General features: G+C 41.7%; 2 protein-coding genes and 1 pseudogene across 5 annotated transcripts in view; 2 read left to right on the forward strand and 1 right to left on the reverse strand.

Annotated features, from left to right (window-relative positions):
• Positions 1-3,904: 3,904 nt before the first annotated feature.
• CUNH4orf46 (chromosome unknown C4orf46 homolog) lies at positions 3,905-6,818 on the reverse strand. The gene is made up of 2 exons (XM_027116831.1): positions 6,335-6,818; positions 3,905-4,963 (listed from the first exon to the last, which is right to left on the reverse strand). Exons 1-2 carry the CDS (start codon positions 6,533-6,535, stop codon positions 4,808-4,810), a joined length of 357 nt encoding a protein of 118 aa, XP_026972632.1. The 5' UTR covers positions 6,536-6,818; the 3' UTR covers positions 3,905-4,807.
• Positions 6,819-6,984: 166 nt separating this feature from the next.
• The window catches only part of ETFDH (electron transfer flavoprotein dehydrogenase), a 34,454-nt gene continuing 20,832 nt past the window's right edge, over positions 6,985-20,606 (forward strand). Inside the window, exons 1-3 of one of the 4 annotated variants that reach the window (XM_027116822.1) lie at positions 6,985-7,203; positions 18,921-19,061; positions 19,608-19,837. In XM_027116822.1, the coding sequence (XP_026972623.1) occupies positions 7,170-7,203; positions 18,921-19,061; positions 19,608-19,837 (405 nt within the window). In that variant the 5' untranslated portion in view covers positions 6,985-7,169. Of the gene's footprint in view, positions 7,204-16,177; positions 16,328-18,920; positions 19,066-19,607; positions 19,838-20,606 lie in introns of those variants that run through there. The other 3 variants (XM_027116825.1, XM_027116823.1, XM_027116824.1) reach the window with 3 other exon arrangements.
• Positions 14,508-15,931, forward strand: LOC113625900 (protein Hikeshi pseudogene; annotated as a pseudogene).

The raw sequence follows: 20,606 nt of genomic DNA on the forward strand, positions 1-20,606 counted from the left end.
GTACCAAAAAAAAAAAAAAAAAAAAAAGCTTATCATAGTATTCCCATATGATATAGCAATTTCATTCTTGGGTATAAACCCAGAAGAAAACAGGACTCAGATCCTTGTATTCAGATACTCATCATAGCATTATTCACAGCAGCCAAAGATGGAAACAACCCAAGTGCCCGTGAACTGACGAACAGATAAACAAAATGTGGTGTATACATATGATGGAATATTATTCAGCCATAAAAGAAATAAATTCTAACACATGCTATAACACGATGAACGCGAATAAACCAGGCACAAAAAGTTCAAATGACTGTATGATTCCATTTACATGACGTATCTAGAATAAGCAGATTCATAGAGACAAAGTAGATCAGAGGTTACTGAGGTGGGAGGTTTGGGGAGATGATGCCTGAGAAGTACAGAGTATCTTCTTGGGCAAAAAGAAGTTCTAAAATTGATTGTAGTGGTAGATAAACAACTCTGCGGTTATATGAAAAGCCACTGAATTGTACACTTTAGATGGGTGAATTTTATGGTATGTAAATTATATCTCAATAAAGCAGTTAAGGGAAAAGAAAAAAAGGGCCATAATGCACTGATTCAGGACCTGAACTTCAGGGGGAAAAGATCCGCATGTTTTACTCTATAGGACACTTTTACTCTACAGAGAAAGTCATCAGGGGATGAATTTACCTTCTGTTCATGTGGTCGGCAAGTTCATCAGATACTTTTTAGCTCTGAGCTATTGAAATTTTTTGCTTTCATAATTTGAAAACATTACACAGGAATAAAATGTTTTCAGGTAGTTTTAAATACCCCCCAAATGTCTGAAACATGAAAATACTGGAATCAAAAACATAACAAATTTATTGAATAATTATATAGATTTCTTTTGAAAATAAACTACCCGAACTTTAATTCTGTTAAAAATATGCCTTGTCTGAGTCATTTCTGTTCTTACATGGAATGATACCAGTTTTCCACATGAAGAATGTGGTAGGCTTTCAACAAATGTGTATACATATATATATATATATATATGTTTACATATATAAAGAGATTTATTATAAGGAATTGGCTCATGTGATTATGGAGGCTGGCAAGTCCAAAAACCTGCAGAGCCAATGTCCTAGTTCAAGTCCAAAGGCCAGAAGCTCTGTAGAACCAGGAAAAGCTAATGTCTCAGTTCACAGGTCATCAGGCAGGAAGAGCTATGTTTCCAAGGCCTTCGACTGATTGAATGAGGCCCACCCAGATTATGAAGGGCAATCTGTTTTACTCAGGCTACCAATTTGTTAATCTCATCCAAAAATGCCCTCACACAAGCACCCAGAATGTTTGGCCAAAATATATGGGTACCCTGTGGTCCAGCCAAGTTGACACATAAACCATCGCATGGGAAGAGTAAATAAAATCACAACCTTGAATATTAATAGGTCTAACCAAAAGCTAGGTAGCTAGGTATGTTATAGACAAGCATATTAGTTTTGGTGTCAGAGGCCCTCAGGCAAATTATTTCATCTCAGCCTGTTTTCTATTCTGTAGATAGGAATAATATCACTTTCCTCAGAGAGCTAATATGGTTTACATGAAATAATGTCTATAAAGCTCCCAGCATACTGTCTGATGCATATTTCATACTAGGAACTTTTGAAACTAAATACACTATTTTAATGCTAAAAACTCCATCTTATTGACTTCAGCCTCTTGAGGCTTTTAAAAGTTTACATCAGTCAGAATAATAAATTGTCTGAGGTTTGTATAGAGCTGGCAATGAGCTAAGTTTAAATTTTTTTCTGAAGTCTTTAAGAAATGTTTATGCTCTGAGCTCTTCCCCAATCTCTCCCATGAAGCAGAGCAAAAAGAAATATAAAACGGGATGATTTTCTTTAAATGCCACTCTTGAAAGTAAGATGAACTTCTCTGTGGACCCTACCGGGCAACAGAAACTATAAGCAGAGCGGAGCTGCAGGCCTGTGAGCTCCAACATTAGCAGCTATAAGTTTGGTAGAGGAATTAACTAAAGTGTCCATAGACGGCTCAGTGCCTGAAATCAGGGTTAGCCCAAGCTGATGGCAATTAAATAAAATTAGAAATCAACTAACATGCTTTTTCTAACTTAAAAAAAACATACATGGGGGAGGCAGGGAGAGGAACTCACACAAAAACCAAAGTAGTACAGATCACACTCATGATACAGCCAAAACAGGGGAAGTTACAGGGAATCTTAGCTTGAGATCAAGCAAATAGATCAAAAGAATAGAGAGCTCAGACTGAGGCATTTATACGGCAATCGAATGACATGTAGCATTTGAAACATGGTATTTGGAGGAACACCTATACACATACAAAACAAGACCCGAAAATTAAACCATAAGCAAAAAGAAATTCAGGTGGATTAAACACCTAAACATTAAAAGCAAACTTTTTTAACTTTTGGAAAGACATATAGGAGAGCATCTTTATGACGTTTCCTAGACAAGACCCAGAAAACACTATTATGAAAGATTGGTGAGATCAAATTAAAATGAAAAATGTTTATTCAAGGAGACTCTATAATCAAATATAAAAATAAACCACAGACTACAAAAGATGGTTGAAACATACATGATGGATCATTAGTTAGTATTCAAAATATGTAATACCTACAAATCCCTATGGGAAACACAAAACATAACAGAAAAATGGACAAAAGGTATGGTCTGGGAAATCACACTGCATTTCCTCAATAGGCTGCTACTTACACAAGTCAGCACTATTCAACGTGGGAGACTCTACAGGGCCATGGGTTTCAGGCGAGAGAAGACCACTGGGGCCCTCTGGAGGCTGGTTACTACATACACAAAATAGTAGTTTTTTTTTTTTTAAACTGAAGTATAGTTGATTTACAGTATTAGTTTCAGGACAGTACTTTGCAGTGTTATGAAAACGTGTATACGTATTAAAAATACAAGAACGCAAACTAGAATATGCACCACCTCTAGGACAGTGGTTATCTCTGGGGAGAGAAGAAGGGGATGGGATCAAAGAGGTAACAAAACAAGCTTCAAATGCATCTAACATTTACATACATGCACAGATCTGAAGAAAACATACCAACTGCTAATTCAGTAAATCCACACGGTGAGAATACATGGGTGTTCTTCAAATCATTCACCTTTCCTGTTAGGTTTGAAATATTTCAGTAAAAAGTTTTAAAATAATGAACCCAAAAAAATGGAAATAACATTTGGTTTGAACAAAAGTTTATTTTTGTACATTTTAAAAATTGCAATTTTCATGACACATAAGAAAAACAGTTTTCTAATATCAAAACAAGCATCTCTTTGGTATAGGAACACACCATATGTGTTATCCTTAACTTAAAAAAAATAATCAAGAACCATGACCTAATATGCTAAACAAAACTATCCTTTGCCCATCCATGTGTCCCCTTTCACAGGCCCATTGTGGGGCTTGGGAATATAGTTCCGTACATACCTCCTTACCTACAAAGAAGTAAGATACTGTATCGGAGGCATCCAGAAGTTACACAGCAAGAGAATTAGTTGGTTCAATCACTGACATATACGACACAAACCCACCAAAAAAGAGAAAGAGAGAGAGAGGGAGCGCAACGTAAGATACGGGACAAGTGAAATAGAACACTGTCATGAAGATCGAATAATAGGAAAATAATTACACCATTTAAATTTGATGCATTTTTAAAAAGTAACTTGTTTAGGGCTTCCCTGGTGGCTCAGTGGTTAAGAGTCCGCCTGCCGATGCAGGGAACGCGGGTTCGTGCCCCGGTCTGGGAGGATCCCACATGCCGCAGAATGGCTGGGCCCGTGAGCCATGGCCGCTGAGCCTGCGCGTCCGGAGCCTGTGCTCCGCAATGGGAGAGGCCACGACAGTGAGAGGCCTGCGTACCGCAAGAAAAAAAAAAAAAAAAAAAAGTAACTTGTTTAGAATTATTATATTTAGAATTTAGAATTATTACTTGCCAAGCTCCAAAATAATACAGAGCCACAATTTTGATAAGGCACTTTAAAGAGAGCAAACATGTAACAACATCAAATATGAGAAATATCCATAAAAGCAGTTAACCTTAGGAAAAAAAATAGGCATTCTTTCAAGGCAGGTTTCAGTAAACGCTTTTTTGGAAAGCATCATAGGAGGGTGAAAAATATTTATCATATATTTTAAAAAGCTGTCAACAGTTAAAGTTCAAAATCCTGTTTAAAAAAAAAGATAACATTTTCCTTCAGGTCAATGAGGTTCTGACTCAAATATCTTTTCGAGAAACAATTATAATCTTTATGCTAAAAACAGGAAGAAAAAACAGATTTTAATTACGTTGTCAACTCTTATTCATCAAACATTTAGTGATTGTTGTGTAACAGACTTCTAGCTGCTGGACATATATAAGTAATAAGACACAATCATTGGTTCTAGGGAGCTTAGCCTAATGGAGCTGAATCTAACATTGGTCCATATAATAAAGCTCGACTTCAAACTCTGCAATTTTTGGTATCTTCTTGCAAACTGAAGAGAATAATGGTCCACCTGCTACTGGTAGCACTGTGGCATTATTAATATTATTTACTGATTAAATTAACTTCCATAGAAGAATCTTTGAAAGTTTAGAGAACAGAAAATGTTTAAAGATAAACGGGCCAGCATCAAAAATAACATCATATTCTGTTTTCACAAAATGAAGAAAACCAAGAAAAATTTCATCTTCTGTATACAGAACTGCTGGTGGTTATCCTATCCACACGGTACATGTGCACACATCATAAATGAGGTGGTATGGATTATTACAGTCAAATCAGTTGTCAGGCTTCAAGGAATCATAGCCTTCTTTCAAGAGGTCCCGCCATGTTTTAAGGAAACGTGCATTTTCTGTACATTTGAAGGCAAGCTCTTCCACTTGAGCTGATACTGCAGATGCAGCTTCAAGAAGTTTGGTTAATGAAAATGCTGCCTGAAATTATAAAAAAAAAAAAAGTCAAACAATAGAAGCTTTTTTTTTTTTAAATTCTCTCCACATCTTATAAACCAACCTGAAAATAACTTAGAACCTCGAATCCAATGCCCAAGTTATTTTCTTTCAAAGTAAAAAAATCTACAAACTAAAACATCAGCTCTTGGAACTGATCAGCTCGTGGAACCTAATAAATTTTCTTTCTTTTTTTTTTTTTAAATTTAGTTGCTTCTTTGCTTGCACCGGGTCTTAGTTGCAGCAGGCAGGCTCGTCCCTGGGGCACGCGGGCTCGCTAGCTGTCCGGCGCCGGCTCTACAGCGCGCGGCTCAGATGCCCAGGTGGCACGCGGGATCTTAGTCCCCAGACCAGGGCTCGGCCCGCCTCCGCTGCGTTGCAAGGCGGATTCTTAACCACTGGACCACCCGGGAAGTCCCAGAAGTTTTTCTATATGAAGCTTTGAGGAAGTATGTCTGCGAGAAAGATAATCCATGACGGATGAGACATGAGCAGTCAGCATTTTTTTTCGTTGAAAATACACTAGAGTCTCATTTAGCTCAACAAGACGCCTTGGGCCCGTTGACACCAAGTACCAGAAGTATCTGAAGGTCTTCTTATGACACAGCTCTTACTGATACGTGGGTACCAAGGGCCGTGCTCCACTGTCTTTACCTGTGAACGCGGCAGACCGTGAAAACGTACAGACCAAAGAACAGACCCTCAAGTTACACATCCGCACTGCATTCTACGCACTCACTTGGAACCAGCCTGCTCAGCAGAGACAAACTGCTGCAGCACTCTCGCCATCTTCTAGAACAACAAATACCGACTGAGCAACGAGACATTAACGGAGTTCACTCCGCAGTTTGTGATCTGCACGGGAGGGTCTCCCAGTTAAGACACACCCTACACTTGACCTTAAATCCTGAAACCGGGACCCCTCGGGGAGGAGGGGTTTGGAAATTGGAGGTTCAACAGAAGCCGTCCAGACAAGGCGTCCCAGCAGACACCCCGGGGAGGGGTCTCTGCCCCGTTAGTGGAAGCCGTCTGGACCACCGGGCGGGGAGTGACCCGTCCTGACTGGGTCCGCCTGTACAGATAATCGCCTTGTCAGCGGGCTCTGGGCAGGCGGCCAACCAGGACGGGGGCGCCTTAAGTCCCGGCAGAGGGATCACGGCCTGGCCCTCAGCCCCGCAGACGAGGTGGGGCGGGCGATGCGAACTGCGCGGTTTCGGGTTACAGCGCCGGACTGGAACCCGGCAGCCGAGCACGAAGAACCCCCGGCGCGGGCGCGGCGCGGGAGGGATGCCCGGGACTCCCGACGCGGATCCTGAACACGGGCGGGACCGGCCCGGACCCGCCGGCCGCACTCACGTCTCCGATCTGCAGCTCCACCTCCTCCAGCGGGTCCACCGGCCGGCCGCTGTTCCTGTTCGGAACCGTCCGGTCCAAACCCCCCGGGGTGCCGGGGGAAGATGCTGAAGACGCGTCTGAAGACGAGGCAGAGGAGGGCGGCGGCTGCGGGGAAAGCCGAAGCGGCTGCGGGGAAAGCCGCAGCTCCTCCGGGTCCGCCATGGAGAGGGCTGGGGGTGGGACGGCACCTCGGCGGCCGAACTAATACCAACCGACTTTCAACCGCTCGCGCCTAAATCCCAGCTGGCCCGCCTCCTCGCCGCTCTCGGCCCTGGGCCGCGAAGCCCTGTCACTTTCTCGGGACAGCCAATCAGGTGCCAGTGAGTGCGCCTCGGGCAGCTCTGCGCTCCCGGAGCAGAAGACAACACCTCCCAGGGTGCCGTGCGCGCCGCCCCGCCCCACCTTCTTGGCACTGCGCGCGCGAAGCGCCCTGGGATTGGTGGTCTCGGCCCCCCAGAGCTCCGGCGGCCTCCGTGCGCCCCGGTGAGAGGCCGCGCCCCGGTGAGAGGCCGCGTCGCCTTTAGCCGCGGGCCGCGCCGGGACTTGGAGTCTCTTCCCTTGCCCCCTCAGTCCGTGACCCGGAAGCACTGCCTTCGTCGCGTCTCGCGCGGCGTCAGTGCACAGCAAGAGGGAGGCGGGAGCGCCATGAAGGCGGAGCAGTCGCTGAGGAGGGAGGCGGAGTCTCCGCGCGTGCAGGCGGGCGATGGCGCCCCCCGTGGCCTAGAGGTCACGCGCCCGGGCGAGCCGAGCGCGAGCTCCTCCCGTGGCGTCCGGCAGCGTATCGACTGCAGTGAACATGCAGGTGCCGCTGGCCAGGCTGGCCTGCCCGGGTGAGCGGGGTCTGGGCGCGCGGGTGAGGGGAGCGAGGTCGCGGGGCAGCCCGGGCCCGCGTCGTTGGGTGGAACCAAGGCAGAGGTCGCACGGTCAGCGCCCGGCGGACCCTGGATTCCTCCCCGGCTTCCTCCCCGGCTGGTCCAGCTGCAGAGTTGACAACTAACTAGGCCGGAGGTCACGGGCGGAGGAAACTTGTCAGCACGGCGCCGCCGCGGAATCTCCCCGAGCGCCAGTGTTGAGCCCCCTCCCGAAGCCCAGGCGTTGTCTGTTACCGAGTTGGAAATGGGTAAACTAACATTTGCACAGCTTTTCCCCTTGGTCTTCAGCTGGCTGGCGTCTTGGCAGTCGTCCTACTCCTTTCTTAAGAATTTGAACCGTTCTGCCACCAGCAGTAACTTTCAAATGCTGCCCAAGTGGCCAGAGTGGATCTGGGGCCAGGAATTTTTCTGCGTTGCCTGAAATTAACTCTAGGGCTTGTCGTGTCATGGTTGCCCCTAGAACCGTCAGGATGACTTGGTAAAATACCTCATTACCCGCCCCTCCTTTCACTTAAGAAAAAAAAGTAGAATGATGCAGCGGGATGGGTTTGGTTTTGTTTTGTTTTACTTAAAAACAAAAGAACGGTTAAAAAGTCAAAAAAAAAAGTTTACTCCAGGATATTGAATTCTCCCACAACGGACTTAGTTTTTGTCTTTAGTTTCTTTAAATTAATTTGTGGTTATAGAATAAACAGGTGTACCTATTGCAAAGTCAACGAATTTCATTAAATTAGAATTGTCAAATTCGGCCATCGTGGATTAAATAGTTAGGATTTCATTTAAAGTTTCTATACCTCGTGCGTGTATTACTACACCTAACGGGTATGTACTGTTGACTGAAAAAAAAAAAGCACAACCTAAAGATTGCGAATTACGTTTTATTCGCAGACACACTGAGCACTTAAGCCCAGGAGACAGCCTCTTCAGATAGCTCTGAGGGACTCTTATGAAGAGGTCAGGGAGAAGCCAAGATGCAGAGGAGTTTTTGTAAAAACAAACACACACAAGCAAAAAAAAAAAAAAAAGCCAGGTAGTTGGAACATGAACAGATTACTGCTCATTAGTGAAAACGAGATATCTCAAGTTAATGAATTCAGCATTTTGCCCGGTATGGGAAGATGCAAGAGTCTGGCCTCATTGAACTCATTCCTTTGATGTGCACCTTTGCTCTCTGGGGCCAGTGTCCTGCTTCTCTTCATCCTGAATCCCCCCAGGGTGCACAGCTGGGACAGCTGCAGTGGCAGAGGGCTTGATGGCTCTACATCCTTTGTTTACTGAGATGGCAGGTGACATTCTTTGTCCACAGTGCCTCCTCTTACTCATAAATTTGACCAATGTTTGGGAGTCATTTCATGACCAGTGTTTGTCCCATGGCGCTAGGAGGGCTCATCCCTAGATCAGGCGAAGATTCTGTTGAGAGGCCGCCCAACGGGTTATTTTGGGGATTGGGCCCTGTTGGTAATCTAAAATTCTCTGCAGCGCCTGTCTTACTAGTTGATGACGATCCAGGAGCTGTTTTCCCTTGTTACTTCTTCCCATATCTAAAGTTGCACTGTTACAATTATTCTAGAGTTATGTATGTGATCAACTGTCTTAAGACATCATTGATATTGTTGGAGGCCTGGTTACACATTGGGTAATACAAGAGAAAGCAATCTTATAAAATAGACAGGATATAAATAATACAGCTAATAACATTAGTAAGGTCAGAGTGCAGCAGAGAGAGGGCCAAGTCATAAGTAATTTGAAACTAACAAGAGAGCAAATTAAAACAATGATTAGTATAACTAGTTGTAATCTGGTCGAAATAAGCCATCAAGTCCCCAGGGGAGCCAGCTGGAGAAGCCAAATTCTGGAGGGATCAGGTAGAGAGAAAAAGAAATGTTTCATCTTTGTTTACAAAGGTATACTTAATCAACTTGGGGTAAGTGTAAGAGGAAAGGTTTTCCAGCTCAGTGGTATGATCTAAAAGTTGTCAGAAACTTGTATTTGTCAGATAGTCCTTTTTGTAAATCTTCTTGAAGATCTTCATTATATAAAAGCATCAGAGTAAAACAATGATTGTCTAAAAACGACAAAAGACTTAATATGGCATGGTTAAAGATCTGATCACAATGCAATTGACAAGAAACTTGGATATTTCTGTGACAAACAACATTTTAAGATAATAAATAGAATTATGACTGATAGCATTATACCAGGACATATCAGACTTTTAGGAATTCTTTACAAATTTTGGAATATCTATATGAATGACATCTAACCTTAGAAGGTATTATCACCACTTATTTGACAGTGTTTCCCATGTACGTTAACATAAATAAACTTAGTTTAATATCTCTCTTCGAGATATCCCAGGATTCCTTTGAAACATCTCAGAGTTAGCTGGGGGTCAGAAGAACTTTAGTTAGAATTTTTGATTTGGGAAGTTTGTCAAAAGTATCAAAAAGGTTTCAAAACACTTGGTCAAATAGGATCATAGGTCGCTGTGAAACAACACTTAATTCACTTAACGAAAGTGACAAAATACTTCAAAAGCAAAAACAGATCACTTAGAGTCACGGAAACTCAATCTCTTATCAAAAGCAGTGAAAACTTTGTTCTCTTAACAGAGAGAGGAACCAAGTCCATTCCAACATCAGCCTATTTTTAATAACAAAATCCATTTACCTAATTAAATTTAATCTAATCCCAGCCTGACCATGTCCAGAACTCCTTTTCAGGGCTCCCTTTCTGCAAACCTTCCACAACTTTCTGTGTTCATATTAGTTTGTTCCTTAATTTTTTTTAAGGAATTTTTTTAAGGAGAAGTAAATGTCTCTAGGACAAAATCACCCTTCTTTTTCCAACAAATTCATTTCTATTCTTCATATCTTCTTTTGCTGAGAACATACATCCTACTTTCCTAGCCCACTGAAATGTTTCCCTTGATATTTTTAGTAGCTTTGATTACATATTACAGTTTTAACCCTTAAAAACCTTAATCTTTAGCAAAAACTGAAAAGGAGCAAGTGATTATGAACTGTTTGTTCACAAACAGCATTTCCTGAGTTGAATATTCTAAAACCTCTAGAAACATACATCTTCTCATAGCATAATTTCTTTCCTCAGTGTGGTACAAGACATGTGTCCAATAAACCCAAACATCTTTAGTTTCCCTCTCGTAAGGAGACAAAAGTAGGTAGATTTAGACCTGTTTAGCAATTAACGTTCCAGTATTTTATCTTATTTGAAATAACCTGGATATTCAATAAATTCCCATCATTTTTAACTTGTCAAAACTCAAATTACCAAAAATCTGAAGAAACTATTTTAAGATAGACATACCCAAAACATAATTATTCCTGAAGAGTTCACCTGAAAACTCTTATCTCATTTACCTTTATTATGTAACTTATGAAAATCGTACTATTTAATTTTTTTTCTTGTTGACAAACTGTTACAAATAACATGAACTTATGACCTTCAGTAAACCTAGGTACAATAAAAGTAAGACATGGTTACTTTTAGTCTGTACTGACTAAACCAACAAGCTTAAGATAGCTTTAATATCAGATATTAATTTAATATTGAATATTTCCTAGATCATGTGAACCCAAAATTCACTCTGGCCAGTTTCTTTTATATTTAGAAATATTTAGTTTGTAAGTGCTTATTTTAAGTCAATTAAATAGAGCTCTTTTATAAGTTTAATTTTGATAATATTTTCCAGAGTTTGAGACATCTCATATGTAATGTACACCCAGACATATAAACAGACAAAACTAGAGATCGCCTAGCTTCACTCTAAAAGCTTAGTTATGAATCAGGTATTACCATATAAACTCACTAGTTTATAAGTAACAGTTGGAATAAGTTAAATTTGTTTGCTCAGATGACCAAGGCTTCACTATTTGTGGAAAAGACTTAAGATTTGTATTTGTCCTTGATAAACCCTTAAGGAGGCTATGAATTAGATTTTGGGTGAGGAAACCTTTCCAACAGTTTGAGTTTAAAAAGGCCTTTTTTCCCTTTTTTTCCCCTTGGTTTCAGGTTTTACCTGTTTGAGCTAATTAGTCTCAGTCTCTGGTCTTTGTGGGCTATATTTACATTTCTGATTTGTAGAGATTTGAAAGGTACATCTGCTCCTAATTCTCCAAAGAACTGATCTGCCACCTAAATGATATTAAAATATTGATTTGCCCAACTATACTTACTTTATTTGCTTTTGTATCAGAGAGAAGATTTCCAACTAAACTGAAAATCAAGAGTTCCATGTTCTAGAACTTTAGGATTTAATTTATCATGACTTCAAAAGCTTGCATAAGGCATTAACAACGGCCCTCTTTTTGAGTGCATAGGGTAGACCCAGAGCAAAATGTCTACTATTATTTTTATTGACCCCTGAATATTAGTTCCCATTTTTTACCTCATATTGTATGGGCTCAGGTAACCCTATTGGTTTCATTTCATATGTTTAATAGTTCATGAGGGCCAGATTCATATGCCCTGTCTTATAATACCAAGTAGAGGAAGCCCAGTGAAACATGTCTATCCCACAATAAATATCCCACAAGCCCAGTGAAACATGTCCATCCCACAATTTCAGCAAAAGAGATGTAAACATCTTATATAAAGCCTATTTAAATATACCAATTTTTATAAACTTTCATCTCAATTCTGTCAACTTTTATACCTTTAACTTTGGTTCCCATTAGGACCCAATCAACAAGCTTTGGTCGTACAAGGAGTCCTAGAAGCTTTCTTTCATTCCCCAGCCATTTTATCTATTTTGTTTAAAAGGCTCTGGGGTCCCTAGTGAGGGGTTGAACCAAGAGACTCAGGCCCTTTTGTCAGTCTTCATTTGATTAGTTGGCCTGTTGCCCCAAGTAACTGTTGGTCAGGTATCTAAATGTAATTTTCTTCCAGCCTTTTAAATATATATGTTTTTTAAACTGGGTAGAGGGGACTTGTTTGGGGCCCTTTAATGTTGGGAACCAATAGGGGGTCCCTTTGGCCCATCATCCATAGGTAGTGTTACATCAAAACCTTTTGTTTTAATCCCACTAACATCCATTTTATTTATCCCATTTATTAATAACCATCTGTAGATTTCTTTATTTGGGGGGTACCAGTCTCTAAAATTTCCACCTTGTCAGGAAGAAGTCTCTAGACTTTTCCCTTCATTTTTTTTAACTTCCATGTTAAACTAGTTAACATTAATTAGCCTAATGCTTTTATTAGCATCTGTAAGACCCATTGAGGGGAAGCAGAGACCACAAATAAGTCTTCCCAAACTGTTTTTTTCTTTGTTTGTTTTAAAGGAGTTCTTAGGTTAATCATTACGTATGTCTTTTCCACCTTCTAATTTGTTTTTTTCATGGGTGCCAATAAAACAACTGCTCACTATGAGAGCGCTCTAAAATTTTACCAGTTTAGAAGTATCTCCAACTTACAGGATCCATCATCTGGCCCTTAATGAGGTATATCTTAATAGTGGCTCAAACCAATAAAATGCAAGAGGCTTCCCAATAAGAGAGCGTGGAGGGTGCCGACTAAACAAGATCCAGAAGGTTTACTCCCAAAAATAGTCTAAGAAAGTAAAGGCCTTCGTTGAGCAGGCTGACACGATGAAGGTTAAGATGGCAAAAAAAGTGCCTGAGAGTTGGCACAGACAGAAGACTGCTCGGAATTCCAGTCTGTTCGATTGGCTGACAGATGTACACCGTATGTTACCTTCCGGATGGCAGAGACCAAGTTTAAAAACACACACAGCACCAAAGATCAGGTAGAACATTTACATCTCAAAGACACAGGAAGGGAAATGCAAGCTCCCCCTAGAAGGACTTTTGTTACTTTAAGGTCAGAATTCTGAAAAGGTGTCTTATCAAGCCGGTTTTCTCTAACTTAACTGTGTGCACAATAAAAAAGCCCCATCTTTGTCATTTTTGAGGCAAGATTTCCTTTAATTCCCAATTAAGTAAGTACTTGTAAGTATAAGGTTTGTACGTACATAAACCTGGCTGGAGTCTTAGTTGGAGGCAAAGATATTAGGCTAGCCTCTCACCTCATCACCCAGTCCAGAGCCCCCAGTGTCTTTTAGCCAGGCCCCCCACCCCCAGTATCTTTCAGCTCGGGAGCCAGGTGCCTGTTACACACCGCCACATAAAACTCTGGATCATCAACCAATAATCTGGAGCTCTGAGAACCAGGGGAGACTCACCCAGATTCGTCTGGAGTCTCAGGAGGTGGGTGGACAGAAGAGGCCTCTGCTGGTACCAAGGCTCCTGTTCCTCAGAGAGTTCAGGTGAAGGAGAGAAGTCAGCTCTAGGTCCCTTAGTGGTCGCCAGACTGTCACCTGGGGGATAAAAGAACACAATGTAAAAGTTGAGAATTATGTTTTAGTCAACAGGCATTCTGAGGACTACAGCCCAGGAGACAACCTCTGAGACGGCTCTGAGGGACTGCTCCGGAGACATAAGGGAAGAGCCAGGATCTGGAGAGTTTTTGCAACAATAACAACCAAAACAAAAAACAAAAAAAACCAGGTAGTTGGAACATCAAAAGATTACTGCTAATTAGAGAAAACTAAAAATCTCAAGTTAATGAATTTAGTGCTTTTCCCTGTATGGGAAGATGCAAGAGTCTGGGCTCATTGAAATTATTCCTTTGATGTGCACCTATACCATCCAGGGCCAGTATCCTGCTTTTCTCCATCCTGAATCCCCTCAGGGTGCACTCTTGGGGGCAGCTGCAGTGGCTGAGGGCTTCATGGCCTCAACATCCTTTGTTTACTGAGATGACAGGCGACATTCTTTGTCCACAGTTTGCTTTATGTTTTTTGGAATATCAAAGTAAATCGGACACTATCTGCCCTACTCTTAATTTAGTTGAAATCATTCTTGGGTCAAGTGCTATCCAAATTCCACCCAAATTACCATTTCTATTTTCATTGGGTATTTAAATCATTGCCATTTCATAGCCTGGTGTTAGCACTACTGGCATCAGAGATGGACATAGAATTGCCATCTGTGATTTTGTATGGTGATGTTATGAGTTCACTGGACTTTTTGACCTCACTTCTCTACCACAATTCAGCCGGTGTGTCTAAGTGTTTAAATCTCAAAAATAAAAAAGATAGTTATGTTTATGTCATTTTTTGGTCATATAGATGTTTTAAATTTTTAGTTAAGTGATCTTATGAGTTTTGAGATTTTTTTGCCACACTTAGACAAAGCTTTCCAAATCAAAGTTTCTTTAAAAAAAATTACAGTTGTTTTCCCCATAATCTTTTTTGTGTGTGACTGTAAATGTTCTTTTTTAAGCAAGAGTTTTATTGAGATACAAGTCACACACCATACAATCACGTCATCTGAAGGATACGACTCAGTGGTGTTTAGTATATTCACAGAGTTGAGCAACCGTCACCACAGTGTGTCTTAGAATGTGGCCATCATCCCAGAAAGAAAGCTCATACTCATTAACCATCACTCCCCAGCCCCTCTAGCCCTAGGTAACAACTCTCCATCCACTAATGAACATTTGGGTCGTTTCCACTGTGGGGCTGCTGTGAATAACATACCTATGAACATTCATGTACAAGTTTTTGTGCAGACATATGTTCTCTTTTATCTTAAGTATATACCTGAGGAAGGAGAGGTCAGAGGTCATGGGGGCAGGAGGCATTTCTGCCGCTGGCCTAGTTGCTGTGTAGCAGAGGGGTAGGCATCCGCCGCCACGTTCTGGAAGGTTCTTGGGCTCGACTAGGGCAGTAGCGCCAGGACTTCGGGTCTCTGCTGGCTGAGTGGAGCCGCCACCATGTTTGGCCCCTTGGTGGCGGGGAGGCTGGTGCAGACAGCTGCACAGCAAGTGGCAGAGGATAAATTTGTTGTTGACTTGCCTGATTATGAAAATATCAGCCGTGCTGTGGTTTTTATGCTGGGAACAGTCCCATTTCCTGAGGGAATGGGAGGATCTGTCTACTTCTCCTGTCCTGATTCAAATGGAATGCCAGTACGGCAACTCCTAGGATTTGCCGCGAGTGGGAAACCGAGTGCCATCTTCAAAACTTCAGGTCTTAAACCTGGAGGAGGAAGCCAGCACCCTTCTGGGGCCATGAATAGTGTCCGGACTCCATCTGTTGCTTACATGGGAAGTTCAGTGGAATTATTGGACAGTCTGGCTCAGCAGACTCCTGTAGGTAATGCTGCTGTGTCTTCAGTTGACTCATTTACTCAGTTCCCACAAAAGATGTTGGACAGCTCCTACAGTTTTGCTTCATTTGATGTCTCTCAGGCCCAGATGACACCAAGTCCATCTGAAATGTTCATTCCGACAAATGTGGTTCTGAAATGGTATGAAAACTTTCAAAGATGACTAGCACAGAACCCTCTCTTTTGGAAAACATAATCTGAATAAATTAATTTTTAATGGAAAAGAAAGTATATACCTATGACTGAGTTGTATGGAAACTGTATGTTTAACATTCTGAGGAACTGCCAGACTGTTTTCCGAAGTGGCTGCGCCATTTTACTCCCCCACAAGCAGTGCACGAGGGTTCCAATTTCTGCACATCCTCTCCAGTACTTGTTATGTCTTATTGATTATAGCCGTCTTAGTGGATATAAAGTGGCACCGTGTTGTGGTTTTGATTTGTATTTCTCTGATGATTAATGATATTGAGCATCTTTTCATGTGCTTATTGCACATTTGTTTACCTCCTTTGGAGAAACATCTATTCAGATTCTTTGTGTGTTTTTAATTGGGTTGTTTGTCTTTTTGTTATTAGAAATTAGTTCTTTATATATGCCAGATACAAATCCCTTATCAGATATATGACGTGCGGATATTTTCTCCCCTTCCATGGGTTATCTTTTCCCTTTCTTGTTGGTATCTTTTAAAAACAAAAAGTTATCATTTTTATGAAGGACAGTGTATCTGTTTTCTCTTTTGTTGCTTGTGCTTTTGGTGTCATAGCTAAGAAACCATTGCCTGATCCAAGGTCACAAATATTTACACCCTTCTTTTTTTTTTTTTTGAGATAGCACTGAGGAGTTCCCATACACCCTTCACCCAGCTTAACTTCATATCCGTAGAACAATTGGTAAGAAACTAACATTGGTGCAGTACTGTTAACTAAACTACAGACTTTATTCAGATCCTTTTCTGTCCAGGACCCCACGTTGCTTCAGCTGTCACGTCTTCTCATATCAAGTCCACTTCAGTGTGGTAATTCCACTGTCTCTTCTTGTCTCTCATGACCTGGCACTTGCAGTGTGCGCTGGTCAGGCGCTTTGTAGGAGGTCCCTCGATCCGAGTCTGTCTGCTGCTTCCTCTCGATTAGACTAAGGTTGTGGATTTGGGGGAGGCATAGCACGAAGGTGAGGAGCCCTTCTCATGACATTACATCGTGTGATGCCAGGATGTCTTGTTGCTGGTAATGGTAAACTTGATCCCTTGGGTAAAGTGTCTGTCATACTTCTCTACTGTAAAGCTAGTATTTTTCCCTGCCGCACTCTACTTGTTGGAAGCTAATCCTTAAGTTCAGCCCAAACTCAAAAGCAGAGAGTCAAATAATTTGTGGATCTATCACCATAATCTTTTTTTAATTAATTTATTTATTTTTGGCTGCGTTGGGTCTTCGTTGCTGCGCACGGGCTTTCTCTAGTTGTGGTGAGCAGGGGCTACTCTTCGTTGTGGTGCGTGGGCTTCTCATTGCTGTGTCTTCTCTTGTTGCGGAGCATGGGCTCGGCGCGTGGGCTCAGTAGTTGTGGCTCGCGGGCTCTAGAGCGCAGGCTCAGTAGTTGCAGCTCACAGGCTTAGTTGCTCCGCGGCATGTGGGATCTTCCTGGACCAGGACTCGAACCCGTGTCCCCTGCATTGGCAGGTGGATTCTTAACCACTGCGCCACCAGGGAAGTCGTCACCATAAACTTTTATACTTTGACTTTTCCTGTTAAAATCATTGATCAAATGGAATTCATTTTCATATAAAAAGAGGGGTGTACTTTTTTCCAAATTTTCTACTACCTGTCTCTGACCATTTAATGACGAGCTGTCTCTTCTTCCTTATTTGAAATGGTGTCTTTATCATATGACAGATCCTTAAGTGTATTCCGTCTATTTCTAAACTATTCTGTTCCTTTGATTATTCCATCCCTTCTCCCATAACAGATTTTAATTATTTAAGCTACAAATATAAGTTTTTATATCTTTCAGGGCTATTCCCAAGGGAGGATTCTCTGCCCTTCTTTTATTACGGGAAGGATTGCCATGGAGAGGAGTACCAGAGAAGGGAGTGAGAAATTGAAGATACAGGAGTTAGGGGGGTCTTTGACGTAGGAATGTCTCTAAGAAGATGGGAAGGGTTAGCCTCGTCATCCAGGTGGAAGGATTACTCTAAGTGAGAAGAAAAGACATCTCTTTATTATAACCTGAGAGAATGAACAAAGGATGGACACAATACAGATTACATTAGAGGTTCTTGCCAGGAATTGAGACAGTTCCCACCTGATTGCTTCTGTCTTTCTGTGAGGTTTGATGTGCTTGGTTTCAGGTGAGGGAGGAGATAGAGGTGAAGGTTTAAGGACGACAGAGGTTTAATGAACATTCTTGCAGATAAATCTTTGCACACTTCTGTTTATTTCCATAAAATCCTATTTGCTAACTCAGAGAATAGATACGTTTTTGAGGCTCTCAGAAGATGCTGCTATATGGCAGGGTCCACTTAATTTAAAAGGAAGCTGAAACGCAGTTTGCCACCTTGTCCCGGCATAACCATTAGTAACTGCCCCTTATTACTTTCAAAGTATCCAGTTTAGGTGATAAATTATATGGTCATCCTATTTATAAATGAAGCTTGACATGAGGTAAATTGAATAAATTAGTTTATTAGATACTTTTTTTTTTTTTTTTTTGCTGTACGTGGGCCTCTCACTGTTGTGGCCTCTCCCGTTGCGGAGCACAGGCTCTGGACGTGCAGGCTCAGCGGCCATGGCTCACGGGCCCAGCCACTCCGCGGCATGTGGGATCTTCCCAGACCGGGGTACGAACCCGTGTACCCTGCATCGGCAGGCGGACTCTCAACCACTGCGCCACCAGGGAAGCCCTATTAGATACTTTTAAAATGTTATAATTTGAAAGCACTGCTTTCTGAGGAAAACCCAGCTGAATTGTTCACCCAGGAAAGACAATTCACAGCTAAGGGCTCTGCAGCATAGATGTAACCATTCACTGACAGTCCGCAGTGTCGACGTGTCCAGAAAATATACATGTTTCCAAAGAGAAGATATCACGTGGACTCATAAAATTTCAGGTCAAGGTGGTACCTCAGTGGGGGAGTTCCCTGGCGGTCCAGTGGTGAGGATTCAGCGCTTTCACTGCTGTGACCCTGGGTTCAGTCCCTGGTTGGGAAACTAAGATGCCGCAAGCTGCGTGGTGCGGCCCAAAACAAAAAAAAGATGGTCCCTTAGTGATCACCTGGTAGCCCTTTACTTTTTTGAATGAGGAAACTGAAATCTAAAGCAGTTAAGTGATCTGTTTAAGGGTTTAGGGTAATTAACAGAAAACCAAACAGAAGCCAGATCTGATCCCCAGTCGTAGATTTTTTTTTTTTTTTTGCTTTAGAAAATTTTTTTTTCAATCTACTGCTGAGAAAAACTAATTAGAAAAATAATACTGTTCATGATTTTTGTGCAGCATACCAGTGCTTTCATGCCTTACAAATTAAGAAAAATTATCTACCTCTGTGTGCTACAAGATGGTCTTCAACTTCTACTGTACCTCGAATCACTACCCACTATACTGTTCATCCCCGGGATAAGGACAAGCGATGGGAAGGTAAGTAATCGTTTCTGTAAAATTGTTGAGACTTTTCTAGACAGTTTGTATCATTTTGTGGAGGTAAATACTGTATTTTTCATGATAGTGTAAAATCATCTAATAATATTTTATAACTTTACAAAATCTGTTACATATTAATATTTAGATAAGCAAATGCTTGCAAACTTATAATAATAAATCTCAGTAATAAAAGTTGGATTATGGAAGTTAAAATAAGATACGTCCTCGAACAGAACCTAAGAGAATAAACTAAGACAGTAATGGACTTAGTATAATTCTCATGGGAAGCAGAGGGGTTATTTCTATAAATAATGCTCTAAAGGATAGTGGGTACTTGTAACCCAGCCTGTAATTTTATCAGGTAATAGTCATCCCAGAATTGATATGTGGGTTTTTTTGGAGTATAGTTGATTTACAGTGTTGTGTTACTTTCTGCCTTACAGCAAAGTGAGTGGAATCTAAAAAAATGGTACAAATGAACTTCTTCGCAAAGCAGAAATGGAGTTACAGATGTTACATATGTTTCAACCCTCTCCCCTCCAGGGGTGAACATGGAGCGGTTTGCAGACGAGGCAGACGTGGTAATCGTGGGTGCCGGCCCTGCGGGGCTCTCAGCAGCCGCTCGGCTCAAGCAGCTGGCGGCCCAGCACGAGAAGGACATCCGCGTGTGTCTGGTGGAGAAAGCTGCTCAGATAGGCACGCACACACTCTCAGGGGCTTGCCTGGACCCACGAGCTCTCCAAGAGCTGTTCCCAGACTGGAAGGAGAAGGGAGTATGAAAAGTAGTTTTTTATACCCAGTCTCGTCTTTATTGCATCTCTATTTGCTAATGAAAGGAATGTGGAAAACCTTTTCACCCAGTTCTGTCTCTTAGAGGATACTTGTAGATAGATTTTTAATTGTAAAAGGGCCAAAAAATTTGAATCATATCAAATATAGTTAAAATTTTAAGCTATTAACTCATTTAATGCCTTCTGCACATGGTATCTGTGTACTGGATTTATGAGAAGGTATTATCTTGAGAAGATCTTTGAATAAATATAGCTTTTTGATTTTGAGGGTATTTCCTAACTTGTTCCATAGGTGTTTATATCATTGTTCTTAATAAAGTGTTCTATAACTTTCCTGGGACATTGCAGTATCTAAAGCCAAGGAGGATAATTTAATCTAATTTTCTAAGGAAATACATGAATAAGACCCCTTATAACGTAAGCAGAAAAGTCACTGGTATGATACACAGAGAATCAAGTGCTAGTTTTACTGCAGTCATCATTTGTATGACCTTGGTTAAAATATTGTACTCTATGCATCTCAGTTTTTTTCTTCTGTAAGATGGGGTTTTTTTGGTTGTTGTTGTTGTTTTATTTTTGGCTGCCTTGGGTCTTTGTTGCTGCGCGCGGGCTCTCTAGTTGCAGCGAGCAGTGGCTGCTCTTCGTTGCGGTGCACGGGCTTCTCACTGTGGTGGCTTCTCTTGTTGCAGAGCAAGGGCTCTAGGCGCACGGGCTTCAGTAGTTGTGGCACGCGGGCTCAGTAATTGTGGCA

Source organism: Aethalodelphis obliquidens, unplaced genomic scaffold (genome assembly GCF_003676395.1).
Source record: "Aethalodelphis obliquidens isolate GAN/ISIS:26980383/991018 unplaced genomic scaffold, ASM367639v1 scaffold17, whole genome shotgun sequence".
Taxonomy (NCBI): Eukaryota; Metazoa; Chordata; class Mammalia; order Artiodactyla; family Delphinidae; genus Aethalodelphis; species Aethalodelphis obliquidens.